At 36.5% G+C, this 18,854-nt stretch overlaps 2 protein-coding genes across 11 annotated transcripts in view; one reads left to right on the top strand and one right to left on the bottom strand.

Annotated features, from left to right (window-relative positions):
* Nucleotides 1-3,855, top strand: part of LRRD1 (leucine rich repeats and death domain containing 1) — a 39,919-nt gene extending 36,064 nt beyond the window's left edge. For 3 of the 5 annotated variants that reach the window (XM_077856996.1, XM_077856998.1, XM_077856997.1), the window contains 3 exons: nucleotides 536-697; nucleotides 2,578-2,695; nucleotides 3,524-3,855. In XM_077856996.1, the coding sequence (XP_077713122.1) occupies nucleotides 536-697; nucleotides 2,578-2,695; nucleotides 3,524-3,710 (467 nt within the window). In that variant the 3' untranslated portion in view covers nucleotides 3,711-3,855. The remainder of the gene's footprint in view (nucleotides 1-535; nucleotides 698-2,577; nucleotides 2,696-3,523) is intronic. The other 2 variants (XM_077856999.1, XM_077857000.1) reach the window with 1 other exon arrangement.
* The window catches only part of ANKIB1 (ankyrin repeat and IBR domain containing 1), a 235,388-nt gene extending 216,638 nt beyond the window's left edge, over nucleotides 1-18,750 (bottom strand). For 2 of the 6 annotated variants that reach the window (XM_077856995.1, XM_077856984.1), the window contains exons 1-2: nucleotides 18,526-18,749; nucleotides 18,200-18,434 (exon numbers count right to left, since the gene is read on the bottom strand). The gene's annotated coding sequence lies outside the window, so the exon portion shown is untranslated. Of the gene's footprint in view, nucleotides 1-18,199; nucleotides 18,453-18,525 lie in introns of all 6 variants that reach the window. The other 4 variants (XM_077856993.1, XM_077856989.1, XM_077856986.1 and 1 more) reach the window with 4 other exon arrangements.
* Between the last annotated feature and the right edge of the window lie 104 nt (nucleotides 18,751-18,854).

Raw genomic sequence — 18,854 nt, forward strand, 5'->3', positions numbered from 1 at the left:
ACATAACTGTCTGCAATGTGTTATCGGGTAATGGATTCTGGAACAGAAAAAGACATTGAGAGAAAAACTAATGAAATCCAAAATTGTCTGGTTTATTTAATAATAATATGCCAATGTTTCCTAGTTTTGACAAATATAATACAATAATGTGAGATGATAACACTAGGGGAAACTAAAACTGGATGGGGAATATACAAGAATTCTCTACAATTTCTGCAACTTGCTGCAAATCTGAAATTATTCAAAATAAAAAGTTTATTTAAAAAATTACTATCACACCTACTTTGTAAAGTCCTTTCCTATACTTTAAGAGAACAGCTTCCTATGTCATTTTGCCATCTTCTGAGAGAAAAGTTCTATTTCTATACTTCCTTTTCATTCCTAGCAAGGAGACAATGATAAGAATTTATACCTGGTATATCTGGTACATTGCTAGTAAGATACAGTAAATACCCTATAAGTAGTTGTTATTATCTTCGTATTTTTTCCTTATACAGAAAGGTATATAATTTAATTATAACTTCTTTTCTACTAGGAAATAATCTAACAGCTCTGCCTATTGGTATCCATAATCTTTTTTCACTGAAGGAGATAAATTTTGATGATAACCCTTTGCTGAGACCTCCAATGGAAATCTGTAAAGGAAAACAACTGTATACTATTGTACACTATCTACAGAGGGCAGATCAAAGAGACGGTAGGTGATCAGTGAGTGACCTACTAGCTTATACGTAATTTTCTAGTATCATCTATAAATTAAAAAGATAGTATACTTTAAAAAGATAGTATGCTTTCAATGTGGTAGAGGCATTAAAATATTTATCATCTTCCCTTTTCTGAAGGTTAGGAGTTTATTTTGATAATTCAGATGATTTAATCTGGGTCTATATAAACTAAACCATTGAAAACAGGCAAACCCAAGTGGATGGATTGGCTGCTCAATGCCCTTCAAACAGGTTGTTCATCATGGTTGTGCCCAGACTTAGGCCACATAAAAATCTCTTTACTGGTTCTGATCTGTATCACCACATGTAGTAGTTCCAAAATTCTTATCTAGCCTTGAAGAAAGTACTTAAATCTTTTGTACTGAAGCCAATCAGCTTTTGGCCCACTATGATCACCTGTGTACAGTGGTGGGTACTCTCCATTCTTTGTCCTTAAGTATTCCATTGATTGTCCCTGATTATTTCAGAGAGTGTGTCCATTTTCTTTCAATGTCCTTTAGATGGGCCAGATGGAGATCAGTTTCTGCAAGCCTTTCACATGGAAATTTCACCAACTAATTCTTTCCTTAGGGGTAAATTCCCAACAACTAAGCTTTTTTCCTGGGACTCTGACTTTGCTTGTCACAATCAGTGACAGCTGTCATCCAGATTTTGGTTCTCCAATTCAATGAGTATTTAAGAAGTATTAAATCAATTTAATTAGTATGGATCCAGATTTGGGGAAATACACAAAACTGTCCCCACCCCCAAATCATTCTATAATGTCCTTGTCTGTGTAATCAGGAGCTTATATCAGCAATAATCTCACAGTCTAGCTAGATGGTCACTAAAAATGTACAGTCCTCTTTAAGGCACAACATACATCCATATGCATGGCTACCAGTTAGAAGTTTCTCTAAGACTTAGGCCTCATTGATAGAAAGAAACTAAGAGATAAAATTAAAAGTCACAGTAGCTGTTTTTCCTAACTTGTTATGCAAGTTGGTCCTGCTAATTATTATCATTAAAAAGGAATATTTTATGATAATTATTTCTATAAAGTATTTAGGAGTTTCCAAGAATCCATAAAGTATTCTTATTAAGTAACAGAATTTTATAGAGGTGGCAACAGACCAAAGTCAGCAAAAATGAGAGAACCCTAGCCATTTATATCTTACCCAAGGTGCCCTCACACTGCAGGCACCCTGAGAGAGAGGAGAGGAAGTCATCATGGGAGATATACTTATTCTCCAATTAACAAAGAACATGGGATTCCTTCCTTAAAATTTTGCTTAGGATATTGGACTTTCATTTATATCATTAGCATACAATCTAGCCTGAGGGACTGAGATGATTACAGAGGGGTGGGAGATTGCTAGTTCTTAAAAATTCCCAAAGTACTTTAACAACAACAAAAATAGATCTAGTCTAAGATCTAAGGCAGCATTCATTAAATAAATGATTTGAATATAAAATATACATATATACATTATATTTATAGTAGATGTGAACTTGGCTTTTTATGATGCTACATAAAGAAGACAATTAAAAAGCTAGAATCAAAGGATGGAATTAAATTCATTTCAAATCCTTAGAGAATTAAAGAAAGTTTTGAAAATCACTTTAAAGTTGCTTATAATATACTTTTAAATGGTCATTACATGTTTTTGATTATTAAGATTTTGGACAAAATTGAACAAATGGTTCGAATTTCAGTTTGTATGTTAGGTCTGCATCTTACTTTTCAATTTTACTTGACACAGACATTTGATAGGAGCACAGAAGTAAGGAACCCAGATATAATAATAAGCTCAAAATAGAGTACGTTTTTCAAAGGAAATTGCTTAAATTTTCTTTTTATGTTCAAATGTAGAGAAAATCCTAGAGAAGATCTTCATCATAGTTGCCAATAATATCAGTATAACAAATTTTAAATATTTGTGTCAAAAATTAAACCTGGCAATCTCAGAAACAGATATGTCTACAAAAAGGTATGTATGAAGAACAACATGTGGTATAAGCTATTCTCATATTCTGATTTATATCATTTTGATATTACAAGGTTTTGAAATATTATATTAACATGAATTTTAATTTGCTGTAAAAGACTCTGATTTTAGTTTATAATATATTTGAGAACCATGTGGGTATAGTGGTTAAAAGTAAAGGCTCTCATGGAAGACTGTTTGGCTTTAAAGTACAACTAGTTTTGTGACCTTGGATAAGTCCCTTAACTTCTCAGTACTTTAGTTTTTCCACTGATAAAATGGATATATTTACCTAAGAGAGTTTTCATGAGATCAAGTTATTATTTTTTTAATAAAATTTTATTTATTTTTGAGAGACACAGAAAGAGAGGCAGAGACACAGGCAGAGGGAGGAAAAGCAGACTCCATGCAGGGAGTCCGATGTGGGACTCGATCCTGATCCTAGGAATCCAGAATCACGCCCTGAGCCAAAGGCAGATGCCCAACCGCTGAGCCACCCAGGTGTCCCATAGATCAAGTTATAAAGCATGTAGTACTGTAGCAGTAATACACTGCCTTAGAATAAAAAACCCATAATTACTGTTTTGAGATCTTGAGTAAATCTTAGAACTAAATGTTAATTGATTTCCTACAAAGAAACAAGGGTTGGCATGGGGCTGACTTTCAGTATTTGCCAAGCTTGGTGCTAATATTATATGAACTATCTTCACCAATAACTTAATCCTCACTTCAATCTGGTAAATTGGTTTGAAAACCTAGGTATACAGTATTTAAGTAATTTAAATCTTCTTAACTGGTAAGATAAAATAATATTATCTTTAAAATTTTCAGCTCTGTTTCATTAAGTGAGAGAGTCCTCCAAGCACTTCATAAGTGGAAAACAGAAAGTATCAACTTGTCACTAACTACTGCTGCTTTAAGAGACCAACTAACTCGGGCACTAACTATGATAGGAGCATATGAAATTATGGACAAAATAACAGCTTTAAAACTTTTTACATGTGCAATTAAATTCTGAACAGTGTACCCATAATAAAAGCTGAAAACTTATGATGTACTTATATAATTGAAACTGGGTATAAGAGAACTGCATGTTATGTCTCTTTTCAGGCATTCCTAAGAGATAATGACAATTTATGGCTACCACTTTAATGTTATCATAATAAAATATGAGAGACACTATTTTGTGTACTTGTTCTGTTACCTTGGAATTATGATTAATAATTTTTAAAAAGAAATGATTCCATTAAAAATTCTTTGTTATACAATGCTTTTATACAACCCAAGATTTATAGGTAATAAGGTCATTAGTAACTTGCATTGGAGTTACAAAGCAGAGAAATTTCATTTTAGACGCTGGCTTAAAAACAGAAATGAATGTCCTACCATTTCTCCATTAGGAATGGGATAGGTCTGTTAAACATAAATCAGAGCCAAGGTCAGTAATCCTCTACAAATCTCTCTCAACTTTTAATATGGTTACATCCCAATAAACACACTGTAAGTTGAAAATAATACAAGTCAAAAAAGTAGTTATACCATAGCACCTTTACCCATTCATATATTGGTGAACACTTGGGCTGCGTCTATAATTTGGCTATTGCAAATAATACTGCCATAAATATAGGGGTGCATGTATCCCTCTGAATTAATGTTTTTGTATTTTTGGGGTAAATACTCAAGAGTGTGATTACTGGATCATAGGGTAGTTCTATTTTTAACTTGAGGAACATCCATACTGTTTTCCCCAGTGGCTACACCAATTTACATTCCTACTAACAGTGCATGAGTATTCCTAGAGACCAAGAAAATACTGTTTTGTCAAAACTCTTTCCATTGCAGTTAAGCTTAAAACAAACAAAAATCAGCTTACACAACTGAAGCCAAAGAAGCTCCAGATGAAACCAGCTTTAAGTTAACGGTGAGGAAGAAAATACTGCATTGTGTTTGGATTCTGAGGGCAAAAACTGTTTATTAGCATTGTACTGTAGTAGGAAGAGAATAGTTAAAACTGTAGTTTCTAGAGTCTGTGAATACAATGCATCTTTCAAAAAAAGAGCTTAGGAGGCTTACTCTTGAATAATTTACATAAACAAATACAATTCAAAACTATATATAATTTTCACAATTATTATTTTGACTCTTCTGATTTAGCTAAATAATTTTTCACAAACATTTGAAGCAATGAAATCAATTAAAGGTTTCATTTGTGTAACAGAAAAGTAAACTAGCAACTTGTCTGCACTAAGAAAATTTTTATCTTGTAAAAAGTATGTTGTCAAAACCAAAAATGCATTTCTTTTGGCTATCTAGCTAACAAATTTTACTGATAAGAAGCTAATTTCCATTCTTAAAGAAGTTAGTATTTTTAAAAATATTTTTTCCCAAAGAATGAGGGCTTTGTAAAGTTTTTGTTTCAACTACATAGAGAAACTGAGCAGTATCAGGATGCTTTGCTTTTCTCCTGTTTAAGATTCTATGTTTTGGCCTCATTTTCTCAGGCTCTTTTCTGTGACATAAGATGCCTGTTGGTAGCTCATAAAAGAAGAGTTAATTTATTTCTTTGTATCTAGTATTATAGAAAATGAGTCCAATTAGATTGTTTTTTACTGATATATCTTAGCAGATTATAACCGGAACAGGTGAGTAGTTTCTTTTATCCCTAACCTTATTTTCACAATGCTGATGATGAATAAGACAAATTTAAATACCAGCAAAAGGAAACTTCATCTGAAAGCATAGAACATAGCCAAATCCATCCACTCATCCCAGACCAGGTTAGGGCATATGTGGTAACTGCTACCGTTACCTCTACAACAGACCCCATTTTCTGTTCCTTCTTGGCATCCTACTAGATAACGTCTCCAAGCTTCCCTTGTGGTTAGGTGTTGCTCCTGTGATTGACTTCTCCAAATGAAACATAGGCAGAAATGATGTAAGTTGCTTTCAGACCTAGCTCCTAATACCATTCCCTGGCTGGTTGGAGGTCCTGGGCATGGCAGATCCATAAAACTAGGGAGTCTTGCTCCCTGAGTCTCAAATCAGAAGACAGCTCCTCAACTAGGCATGGCTATTTTGCACTGCTGAATAAGTTATAAATTCTGAGGTCTGAGGTCAAGACCACACCCCAAGGGATGTTTTGTTATCTTACCCTAACCAAAGGAGTGGCATCTCCCAAGCAAGAGCAGATCCACGACTGTCCTAGTACCAAAGTTGCAGAAAAGAAAGAGAAATCTGTGAGGGTTCTATGATTCAGTAAATACCCTTACCTTACCTTCATTTATATTACCATTCCTCCTTATTGGTAGAATTAAAGGAAGAATTAGAAAAATTGAGAGCAGGCTGAACTTTCTATAGAAGTCACCAAAAGAAAAGTGTTTAGTATATGGAGAATAATCAATAGCAGACATTAATAGAGTTCCATTTAACATTTAATAGCAGCCATTCATAGAATTCTACTTAACATTTAAACATTTTAAGCCCTGTTAATCTTTATGACTATTATGCCCCTTGAGGTAATCATAGCTGAATTTTCCACAGTTTATCTTGGCTTATTATCATGTGTACCATACCTCTATTTTATTATATTTTAGTATATTTGCTGCTGAAGCGAGCACATATTTTATTATATTTTAATTTGAAAACATGGCAAAACAGCAGTTAAATAAGTTTTTAAACAGGAAACAACATAATGGTAGTTAAATCTGGGGGGAATGAGATGACACCTAACTTGTATTTATTTAGTTTTTTTGCTCATTTATATTTTCTATTTTTTCCCCCAATGAGTTTATGTTACACAAAAGAGTAAAAATGAAGTCACATAATCCTATTCTCTTAATACATTACAGCCAATTCAATGTTTGCAAGTTATCTTTTACCTTGGTGTTTATAACCATATGCATATAGTTTGTTTTATATAATAGCAGTGCAATACATACATTTGGAACCAAACAATTTTGCATTCCTGCTTTGCCCCTAATGGTCTTGTGAAAGTCATTTAATCTGTGCGCTGATTTTTCCCTTCTGATAAAAAAAAATTCTAAAGTGTTGTGCTTTACATGAGTTCTCATGTACATGAATGAATACATGAGAACTTAGTGCATAATGTATTAAATGCAAAAAAATCAAAATAGTGTTCTAACATGTTTTATAATTAGCAACTATTAATATATATTAATATATATTAAACTTTTATCATATTTCCCCCAAAGAGCATCCACGAGTGGGGGGCTAAGGGGGAGAGGGAGAGGGAGAAGCAGACTCCTCACTGAGCATAGAGCCCAATGCAGAACCTGATCCCAGGACCCTGAGATCATGACCTGAGCTGAAGGCAGACGCTGAATTAACTGAGACACCCAGGGACCCTGAAACTCTATACTCCTTAAATGATAACTTTCCATTCCCCATTTCCCTTAACTCCTGACATCCACCATTCTTTTTGTCTCTACGATTCTGATTACTCTAAGTACTTCATATAAGTGGAATCACAGTGTTCACATTTTTGTGACTGGCTTATTAATTTACAGTTAAAATAATCACTGATGGGAGATTTAACTTCTACCATTTTGCTATTTGTTTTCTATATGCTATATAGCATTTTGACCCTCATTTCCAGCCTTATAATCTTCTTTTGAGTTTAGCTAAAAATTGTTTTGCTGTGCAATGCTTAAATTCCCTTCGTATTTACTTTTGTGTTCCATAGGTATTTTTTCTTTATGGTTACTATGGGGATTACATTTAACATGCTAAAGTTGTAATATTCCAATGTGCATTTATACCAGCTTAACTTCAATAACATACAAAAACTCTGCTCCTTTAGAGCTCTGTTCCTATTCCTTTTGGTTATATGTCACAAAATTACATATTAACACAATGTATGCCCCAAAACATAAACTAGTAATTCTTTTAAAGCATTAATCTCCTAAATATGTAGACAACAGAAATGTAGAATTACAAGCCAAAGTCACAATAATACTAACTTTTAGACTAATTTTTTTAATGTATCAATCTCTTAAATCATTTAGAAAGAAAAAAAAAAAGAGTTACAAACCAAATTTATAATAATACTAGCTTATGTAATGAGGTCAGTATTATCCTGATACCAAAACCAGATAAAGACACTACAAAAAACCCCAGAACTATAGGCCGTATGTTCATCTCTGATGAACATAGATGTAAAAATCCTTAGCAAACCAAATCTGATAAAACATTAAACAGTCATTTATCACAATCAAGTGGTACTTATTCCCAGAATGTGAGGGTGACTCAATATTTGTAAATCAATGTGATGCTATATATCAACGAGAAAGAATAAATATCATATAATCATTTCAATAGATGCAGAAAAAGCATCTGACAAAGTGCAACATCCATTCATGATAACAACCCCCCTCTTTTTAAAATTCATGATAACAACCCCCCTCTTTTTTAAAAAAAGATTTATCTATTTATTCATGAGAGACAGAGAGAGAGAAAGAGAGGCAGAGGCATAAGCAGAGGGAGAAGCGGCTCCTCGTAGGGAGCCCAATGTGAGACTCGATCCTGGATCCTGGGATCATGCCCTGAGCTCTAGGCAGATGATCAACTGTTGAGCCACACAGGTGTTCCCATGGTAACAACCCTTAACAAAGTAGATTTAGAGAAAACATACCTCCCATACAAAAAGGGCCATATATGAAAAACCCATATCTAACATCACACTCAATGGTGAAAAACAGAGTTTTCCCTAAGGTCAGAAATAAGACAAGGATGTCCACTCTCACCACTTTTATTCAACATAGTACTAGGAAGTCCTAGCCACACCAATCAGATGAAAAAAGAAATAAAAGTCACCTAAACTGGTAAGGAAGAAACAAAACTTTTGCAGATGACATGATACTTTATAGAGAAAACCCTAAAGACTCCACAAAAAAACTACTACAAGCAATAAATGAATCAAGTTGCAGGACACAAAATCAATACACAGAAATTTTTTGCAATACTAATAATGAAGCAGTAGAAAGAGAAGTTAAGAAAACAATCTCCTCCCAAAAAGAAAACAATCCTATTTATAGTTGTACCAAAAATAATACCTAGAGATAAAATTAACCAAGGAAGTGAAAAGACCAACTATAAAACACTGAGGAAGAAACTGAAGACCACACAAATGAAAAGATATTACATGATCATGGATTAGAAGAACAAATATTATTAAAATGTCCATACTACCCAAAGCAGTCTACAGATTTAATGCAATTCCTACCAAAATACCAATAGCATTTTTCACACAACTAGAACAAACAGTCCTTGGATTTGTATAGAACCACAAAAGACCCTGAATAGCCAAAACAATCTTAAAAAAAAAAAAAAAAACTGGAGGAGTCACAATCCCAGATTTCAAGATACACTACAAAGCTGTAGTAATCAAAATAGTATGGTAGTGGCACAAAAACGACACACAGATTATCAGAATAAGAGTCCAGAAATAAACCCATAATTTTATGGTCAATAAACCTTGAGAAAGGAGGCAATATCTAATGGAAAAAAGTCTCTTCAACAAATGGTGTTGAGAAATTAGACATCTAGATGCAAAAGAATGAAAGTGAATCACTTTCTTACACCACACACAAAAAACTTAAAGACCTAAATGTGAGATCTGAATTCATAAAAGTCCTAATAGCATAGGCAGTAACTTCTCTGACATTGGCCATAGCAATATTTTTTAAGATATGTCTCCAGAGGCCAGGGAAACAAAAGGAAAAATAAACTAATTGGACTACATCAAAAGAAAAAGTTTCTGCACAGTGAAGGAGATAATCAACAAAACTAAGAGACAACTTACTGAGTGGGAGAAGATACTTACAAATGACAGAGTGATAAAGACTGCTAACTCTGGGAAACGAACTAGGGGTGGTAGAAGGGGAGGAGGGCGGGGGGTGGGAGTGAATGGGTGACGGGCACTGGGTGTTATTCTGTATGTTAGTAAATTGAACACCAATAAAAAAAAAAAAAAAAAAAAAGACAGAGTGGGAGAAGATACTTACAAATGACATACTCAATAAAAAGTTTAGTATTCCAAATCTGTAAAGAACTTATACAACTCAGGGCAGTCTGGGTGGCTCATCGGTTTAGCGCCGTCTTCAGCCCGGAACGTGATCCTGGAGACCCAGGGTCGGGGTCAAGTCCCGCATGGGCTCCCTGCATGGAGCCGGCTTCTCCCTCTGCTTGTGTCTCTGCCTCTCTCTCCGCATCTCTCTGTGTCTCTCATGGATAAATAAATAAAATCTTAAAAAAAAAAGAACTTATACAATTCAACACCAAAACAAAGAAGTAATCCAATTAAAAAAGGGCAGAAGACATGAACACACATTTCTCCAAAGAAGACACACAGATAGCCAACAAATACATGAAACAGTGCTCAATATCACTGATCATCAGGGAAATGCTAATCAAAACCACACGTTACACCTGTCAGAATGGCTAAAATCAAAAACACAAGAAACAGCAAGTGTTGGCAAGGATATGCAGAAAAAGGAATCCTGATGCACTATTGGTGGGAATGTAAACTGGTAGAATCACTGTACAAAAAGGGATTCCCCCAAAAATTAAAAATAGAATTACCAAATGATCCATTAATTCAATCCAGTAATTGCACTACCGGGTATTTACCCAAAAAATACAAAAACACTAATTTGAATGATATACGCATCCCTATGTTTATGGCAGCATTAATTACAAGCATATTTACAACAGCCAAATTATGGAAGCAGCCCAAGTATCCATCAATAGATGATTAGATAAAGAAGTAGTAGTATATATAAAAAAAGCAGTAGTATACATATGTGTATCGGCTCCCTGCATGGAGCCTGCTTCTCCCTCTGCCTGTGTCTCTGTCTCTCTCTCTCTCTCTCTGTGACTATCATAAATAAATAAAAATTTAAAAAAATATTTTAAAAAATTAAAAAATTAAAAAAAATTAAAAAAAAGAAAATTTTGATGAACTATTATTAAAAACCCACTAGAATCAGTAAATGAATTTAGTAAGCTAGGAGGATACAAGATCAATTTACAAAAATTAACTATTTTTATTTTATTTATTTTTAAATTAACTATTTTTATACAGTTACAGTGAACAATCTGAAAATGCAATTAAGAAAATTATCCCATATATAATACCATGTATAACATCAAAAAAATACTTACAAATTTAACACAAGAAGTGGAAGGCTTGCAAACACAACACTTTACATCACTCAAAGAAATTAAAGAAGACTTAAATAAATAGAAAGGCATCTATGTTCATGGATTGTAAGACTTAATGTTGTTAAGATGACAATATTCCCCAAACTGATCCACACATTCAATGTAATCTCTACTAAAGCACAGTTGGCTTTTGTAGAGATTGATAAACTGATCCTAAAATCCATATAGAAATGAGAGACCCAGATGAGCAATCCTGAAAATTGATAACCAAGTTGGAAAACTCGTGCTTCTCAATTTCAAACTTACTACAAAGGTACAGGATTCAAGAAAAAATTTACTTGTTGAAGCCCTTAACCCCACTGTGACTATATTTGGATAGAGGGCGGGTAAGAAGCTAATAAATGTTAAGTGAGGTCATAAGGGAGGGGCTTTAATCCAAAAGGACTGGTGCCCTTAAAAGAAAAGGAAGAGACCTATGAGTTTCTCCACCATGTGAAGACACAGTGAGAAGGCAACCATCTGTAAGCCAGAGACAGAGCTCTTGCCAGGAACTCAATCAGCTAACATCCTGATTTGGGAATTCTAGCCACAAATGTGAGAATATTAAATTGTGTTATTTAAGCCAAAAAAAAAAGCCCTCATGTTTTGAATTATGTGGTTTAGAAAATAACCACCCTTCTGTTATATTTGTGTGTTTCTTAAAACGATATCAGTTCTGATGTGATACATTCTGGTAATATAGTCCTGGGGAGGTGAGTTGAAATCTGGTATGATATTCCTATGGGTAAGGAAGGGGCTTTTCTTGAAATGAAGAATAAACTGAAAAATTTATTGTCAAATCACATAGAGAAGAAATTACAAGTCCATGATCTGTATCTGAAATCCTCAGAATAGGTTATTTTTGCCATAAGAATTTTTTCACATCTTAAAAATACAAGAATGCAGATTCTGTATGTTTTTAATACCCTCAGCACAACCTAGGGTACCACCCCATTATCAAACAATATTTCCATGGTAAATCATAGGAGTACCTACATTACGTGGGATAAATAAAGATTATAAATCAATCAATTTAGGTCATGTTTTGATGCTATATGACTTTGTACCAAACTTCCAAATAAAAACCTGTCTCAAGAGCTTTTCAATATTCTTCTCTGTGTTAAATGATCATGACTCTGTGGGACTGAAAGGGCTGGTTTGGAATGGAAGATATCAACTCTTGTCTCTTATTGGACATTTTCCCTCTTGGTTCTAAACTTGCAAAGAAGACAGATTACTAGTTTATTTTCTGGCTGAGAGGTAGAGCACAGAGGAAGGTGGAGTCTGAATATCAAATCAGGCCTTGTTTCATGTTGTTACCTCTCACATTTCATTTCCTTTTGTTAATCTCCAGGTCTATAGTGATTTCATAGTATCATCTCCTAAGAAAGATTTTCCTCTGTTTAGGCACACTGTGATAAAACATTAAAGCCCACTAATTCTAACATCTTATTATATATTAATAATTAATAAGAAGGTGAATCTTAGGGTAAGATTTAAGATAAGAAGATGAACTGTATCTTCCTTCCTGATGGTTCTTCTTCCATTTCCACCCTGGAGAATTTTGGTTTAACTACATTAAACTGGGCAATGGTCCTTTCACATTACCATCTCTTACCTTCACAATAAACTTTAAACCCATGAGCACCAATTGCAAAATCAATGGTCAAATGTAGTGAGAATACAGTTTTGGTACTTGTTACTGAACAAGTACATCTGGCAGCAGATGGAATCCTGTTAATCTAAAACCATACACAAAATTGTTAGAGTCGTATTTTACCTAACAGAGTTGAAAGAGCATTAAAAGTTATTTTATTAAAAAAAAGTTATTTTATTAAGTCCCCAAGCTTTGTACAAATAGGTACATACATACATACACACATTTTTGAATTTATGACGTTAATTAGAAGTCACTCATTAAAAGAAATTACTGTATGTTTATATAAATATACACTTATTTGTGAATGTGTGTGTGTATTACTGAGAAGAAAAATACTGGTACTGGAATAAGGATAGACATATAGATCAATGGAATGGAACTGAGAGTCCAGAACTAAACCCTAACAGTTCATTGATTTTTGACAAGGGTGTTGAATAATTCAATGGGGAAAGGACAGTATTTTCAATAACTGGTGCTGGGGAAAATGATTATCCACATGTAAAAGAATGAATTTAAAGCCCTATCTCATATCAATATACAAAAATTAACTCAAAATTGACCAAACTCCTAAATATGAGGTAAAACTATAAAAATCACAGAAGAGAACATAGGCATAAATCTTCATGACCTTGGGTTAGGCAATGGTTTCTACATGACACCAAAGTATAAGCAACAAAGAAAAAATAGTGATAATTTTCTCTGACCTATGATTGTAAAGATGTAATTTCAAAGTTACTGCCAGATCTTTTGTGTCACTGAAAAGTATCCATCAGCAATAGATTAATTTTATTATTTCAAATGCTCTAGTTGGAAAGTCTGAAACCCTGAGGATGCACAATGGGAAAACCACTTCTCTCTTCATAATCACATACAGAACCACCTCTATTAAGAGCAATGGAATCTGTGTGGATTTAGCTGTATTTAGGAAAATGTTCCTTTTCCTTTATTTGTGCTTGCACTGTGTCAGAGCTGAGAAATATTTGTCCTTGGGGTGTGTGTGTGTGTTTGGTCCAATAAGTTACCAGAAAACTAGAGGAGAAATGAAGATATACATTTCATTTCCCACAGGTATAGAAACTTTGGGCCAACTTGATGTGTCAAACAAGATAGTTTTGCTTAATTGCCTCTCACTGAAAAATTCAGACTCAGGGAAATGTTTGTAATTGTGTCCTGTGAACTGCCTTTTTGGGGAGGGATGGGTTGGGATTTGGCGGTGGGTGGGCTGTAGATCCTAGGGTGAAATAAATTTGAGGTTAGAATTCCCCGAAATGGAGTTTTTTTTTTTACATTAGGGATTAAAGAAAACCCCTTCAGGGTCGCCTGGGTGGCTGTCAGTTAAGCGACCAACTCTTGATTTTTGGCTCAGGTTATGATCTCAGGTCCTGAGATCAAGCCCCATGTCAGGCTTTGGGCTGGGTGTAGAACCTGCTTGAGACTCTTTCTCCCTCTCCCTCTGCTCCTCCCCCTGTGCTCTCTCTTTAAAATGCACAAATGAATATTTTTAATAAATAAAGAAAACTTCTTCATTGAGAAGTAGCATAGAAGTAAGCTTTCAATAGGAAAACCAGATACTGTTCTGTGTCTATGAAGGGTACTAACTCCCAGTCCCCATGATATGTTTAATGTTTTGTTCTTTGTCTAGGACTTTAGAAAGTCATATGTAGCATATGGTTTTAGTTCTCTTGGGTTCTAAAATTTTACTTTGTCATTTACAATCCTTTAGTAAAGGTGTAAAGGTAAGGTCATATGTCCAAAGTATGGTTTGGGGATTTTAAGGGAATCACTCTTCCTGTCAGAGAGCAACATTTAATGAGGAATTATAGGAATGTGAGCAGAGGCTGAAGGCCAAGCTGAGAGGGAGAAGAGCTCTCTGGAAAAATTGCTGCAATTTATACTGATTCAGGCTGCAATCTGTATTGTACTTAATATAATCCTCCTTCCCCTCCCAAATATATCTGAGGAAGATTACAGAAAGAAAACCAGGTTTTTTTTTTTTTTTTAAGATTTTATTATTTATTCATGAGAGACAGACAGAGAGAGAGAGAGAGAGAGAGAGAGAGAGGCAGAGACACAGGCAGAGGGAGAAGCAGGCTCCATGCAGGGAGCCCGATGTGGGACTCGATCCCAGGACTCTAGGATCACACCTGGGATGAAGACAGACACTTAATCACTGAGCCACCCATGCGTCCTGAAAAACATGTTTTTTAAGAAAAACATTTTTTTTTAATTTTTTTATTTATGATAGTCACACAGAGAGAGAGAGAGAGAGAGAGGCAGAGACACAGGCAGAGGGAGAAGCAGGCTCCATGTACCAGGAGCCCGACGTGGGATTCGATACAGGGTCTCCCGGATTGCGCCCTGGGCCAAAGGCAGGTGCCAAACCGCTGCGCCACCCAGGGATCCCAGGAAAACATTTTCTAACAAAACTATCCAGCTAATTTTCAATCAAGCATCTTTTATTTAAGGCTTATAAAATATTTAGAAAAATGTTGGCTTTGGTCACACATGCTTTATCATCACTCAGCATTTCAGTTCGCAATAAGGAATTAAACTTAATTTCAATAATGATAAGAGTGGTCTGATGAAAAGTAGGGCAGCATAGGAAAATGGTGAATTACCATACTCAACTAATAAGATAATAGTAGGGTTGAATCCATGGTGAATCAATAATCTCCCTGATCATCGTTATGATGTGCTTCCGGAACATCACTTTGGAACATTAAAATAGCAAAAGGTATGGTTATATAATAACGAGAGCTACCTTTGAGTTTTAATGAGTCAAGGTTTTGTTTTAAAACCATTTCACAGGAAGGTCATACAGATGATATGGGATGTGGTTCCATAGAGAACAAAAATTGAAAACCCCACAACTCATATTCTAGGTCAGCAGTTTTCAAACTTTTTGGTCACAGGACTCTTTCAGAATTGCATAAATTATTAAGAGTCCTAAAGAACTTTAAAAAAATGTGGGTTATATCTAAACATATTTATAGTAATACAAATTAAGGTGGAGAAACAAAAAAATTTATTAATAACAAGCCCATGTTAACATAAACAATGCATTTTATTTTATTATTTTTGTAAGATTTTATTTACTCATGAGAGACAGAGAGAGGGGCAGAGACACAGGCAGAGGGAGAAGCAGGCTCCCCACAAGGAGCCCAATGTGGAACTTGATCCCAGACTCTGGGAATTACGCCCTGAGTTGAAGGCAGACGCTCAACTGCTGAGCTCTCCAGGCATCCCAACAATGCATTTTAATAAACATAGTTATGTTTTCAAATACAAAGAAAACAGCAAGTGGGGTGCCTGGGTGGCTCAGCTGGTTACCTTCCGACTCTTCATTTTGGCTCAGGTCATGACCTCAGGGTGGTGAGATCAAGTCCCCTGTGGGGTTCTGTGCTGGGTGTGGAGCCTGCTTAGGATTCTCTCTCCCTCTCCTTCTGCCCCTCCCCCACTCCTACTCGTTCTCACTCTCTCTTAAAAAAATAGATATTTGGTATTATTTCAGATTTTTGCAAATCCCTTTAATGCTTAGCTTAATGGAAAACTGCTGAATTCTCATACATGCTTCTGTAGTCAATCATGTACGCTGTTTCAGTTGAAGTATATAAAGAAAACCTGGCTTCACAGAGATGTATACCTGGAAAAGCAAGAATATATATATATATATATATATATATATATTTTTTTTTTAAGATTTATTTGTTTATTCATGAGAGACACAGAGAGAGAGGTAGACACATAAGTGGAGGGAGAAGCAAGTGCCTCACAGGGAGCCTGATGCGGGACTCCATCCCGGATCCTGGGATCACCCCCTGAGCCAAAGGCAGATGCTCAACTGCTGAGCCACCCAGGTGTCCCAGACCCAGGTGTCTAAGTTTTTCAGATAATTATAGGTATTTTTCTTTATAAGTGGTAGTATCTTAAAAGTTAGTTGCAATGTAGAATCTGGAGGTATATCAATGAACTTTTTGTAGTCTATGAAAATCTTTTGGCCCGAGACAACTGGGTAGTTCAGTTGGTTCAGCCTCTGCCGTCAGCTCAGGTCATGATCTCAGGGTCCTGGGATCAAGCCCCACATGTTCCTGCTTGTTCTGTCTTTCCCCCTAACTTGTGTTAGGGAGGGAGCCTGGCATGAGCTCCCTCTTTCTCCCAAATAAAATCTAGAAAAAAAAAAAAAGAAAGAAAGAAAATCTTTTGGTTTAACTTGTATTTGATTAAATATTTAACTCATGCATGATGTTGCAACATCATCCACTGGTCATTTGAAAATACTGGTTCAATGAATTATGTAAAGATTTTATCGTTGACACACTTTATTATACAAAACCCTTTTGTTATTAAACTTTCCTCTGCAGAAAAGTCTCAAGAATTAGTAAGCTGTCAAGTTTACAGTGGTAGATATGTTTTCTAAAATTCTTAATTTTTATTTAAAAGCTTCTTTTTTTTTTTTTTTTTTTTTTTTGAGAGAGAGAGAGAGAGAGAGAGAAACTGTGGGGACGGTGTCAGAAGGAGAGGGAGAGAGAGACTCTTAAGCAGGCACGAAGCCTGACTTGGGGCTCAGTCTAATGACTGTGAGATCATGACCTGAGCTGAAATCAAATCCATTGAGTAAGCGACCCAAGCGCCTCTAAAACCTTTAGTTTTATCATTGGCAACATATTGCTAATGGTTTTCCTTAAAAGGACAGACTGATTTCATTTTCAAGAAAATGTCTGTCAAATACCCAAGTCTGAATGACTAGAGTTTGGCAGTCATTCCTTCAAGCAAAATATGAACAGCTAGTTAAAAAATACATGTACTCAATGGTTAAACTCTAATAAAATTAACATTCACAATTCTTAAGGGAAATAATTTTTTTTTCTACTGCAAGTGCATGGCAGTGAGGAATAATGACTGCTAAAGCCCAAGAAGTTTTCATTTACTATTAAATTTTACACTATCTGGGCAAATTCCAGCAGTAAAAAAGCAAACAGCAGTATTACTATAAAGAGCTTTAACTTTGCAGATACTCTGAAAGGTTCTTGGAGATACCCAGAGGACTATGGACCACAATTTGAGAACTGCTATGGTAGGAATTAGGATAAACGCAGAATAGAAAAACAATTAAGACATGATCCCTATTTTCTAGTTCATCCTCTAACAGAGGAAACCTACAGAGATTACAACAGAGCTTTAGGGATACAAGAAATGGCAACAGTGGGGAGGACAGATTAAGCACAAGCATGGACAGGTACTGGACAGGTAGGGTACTTTTGCAATGCAGACATGCAAGGATGAGGCCAGACCTGAGGTAGTGGTGGATGGACAAAAGTTCAAAGTGGTGGGATTATTGGATGTGGTGATTGATTAAAAATATGAGGAATGAAGGGGAAAGGGCAACGGGGTGGAGAGTGGTGCCCTTCCTCCATAGGCATTACAGGCGGGCAGGCTGGCAGCCGGGCCGGAGGAGGTAACTTCAGTTCGGGACTTACTGACCAGGAAAAGACTGTTAGGCCTCTGGGTACACGTGCCCGGTAGGCAGTTAGACTCCCCTGCTCCCTCCCGGAGCGCCCGGTAGTTTTCTCACGCAGCGCACTACCTGCCCGCCTCCCCACCCCCCGGCCCGCGCCCCCAGAGCCTACCTAGCACAACACCTAGCTCTTCACGGGGATTCATTAAATACAGGAACACGGGAGGGAGCTCGCGAGAGGCGTAGAACTAGATTAGGCAGCCTTTATGTATGCGTGCTGATTCGCGACCACAGGAGCGAGTGGACAAGTGACTGGACCTGCAGGGCTGAACTTCCGCTTTACAACCTTTCTAGACAGAGTTCGGTGCCGTTCCTGGGACATGTGGCCTCCCAAGAGTCGCGACGGCCTGTAACAGACAAATGTACTGCGGAAAACCTGTTTCGGTAGAATCCAGACAACAACCACGATTTGTTACCTTTATGCCGTGTACTTAATACCTGCCAGACTGGTTTTAATCGGGGTGGCACGGGACTGACCTCCTCGTCCCACCCTTCAGTGTGCAGACGGCGTCTTTCACAACCTCCCTCCTGCCGACTACGCGGCCGGCTCTCCAAGGCCGGGGACCCGGACGCGCGGGCCCTGAGAGGCTGAGGCGCCGCGGCTCGGGAGCCCGGGCGGGGGGCGGCGCTGGGGCCGCCGGGCCGCCTGACGCCACATAAGCTGAGATCACCTCACGCGCGGGCGGTGCAATCACAGAGCGCGCCGCCGCCGCCGCCGCCCCTCGCAGACCTCGCTCTGAGATCCCTCCGCCCGCCGCGTCCCGGCG

Source organism: Canis aureus, chromosome 18, assembly GCF_053574225.1.
Source record: "Canis aureus isolate CA01 chromosome 18, VMU_Caureus_v.1.0, whole genome shotgun sequence".
Taxonomy (NCBI): Eukaryota; Metazoa; Chordata; class Mammalia; order Carnivora; family Canidae; genus Canis; species Canis aureus.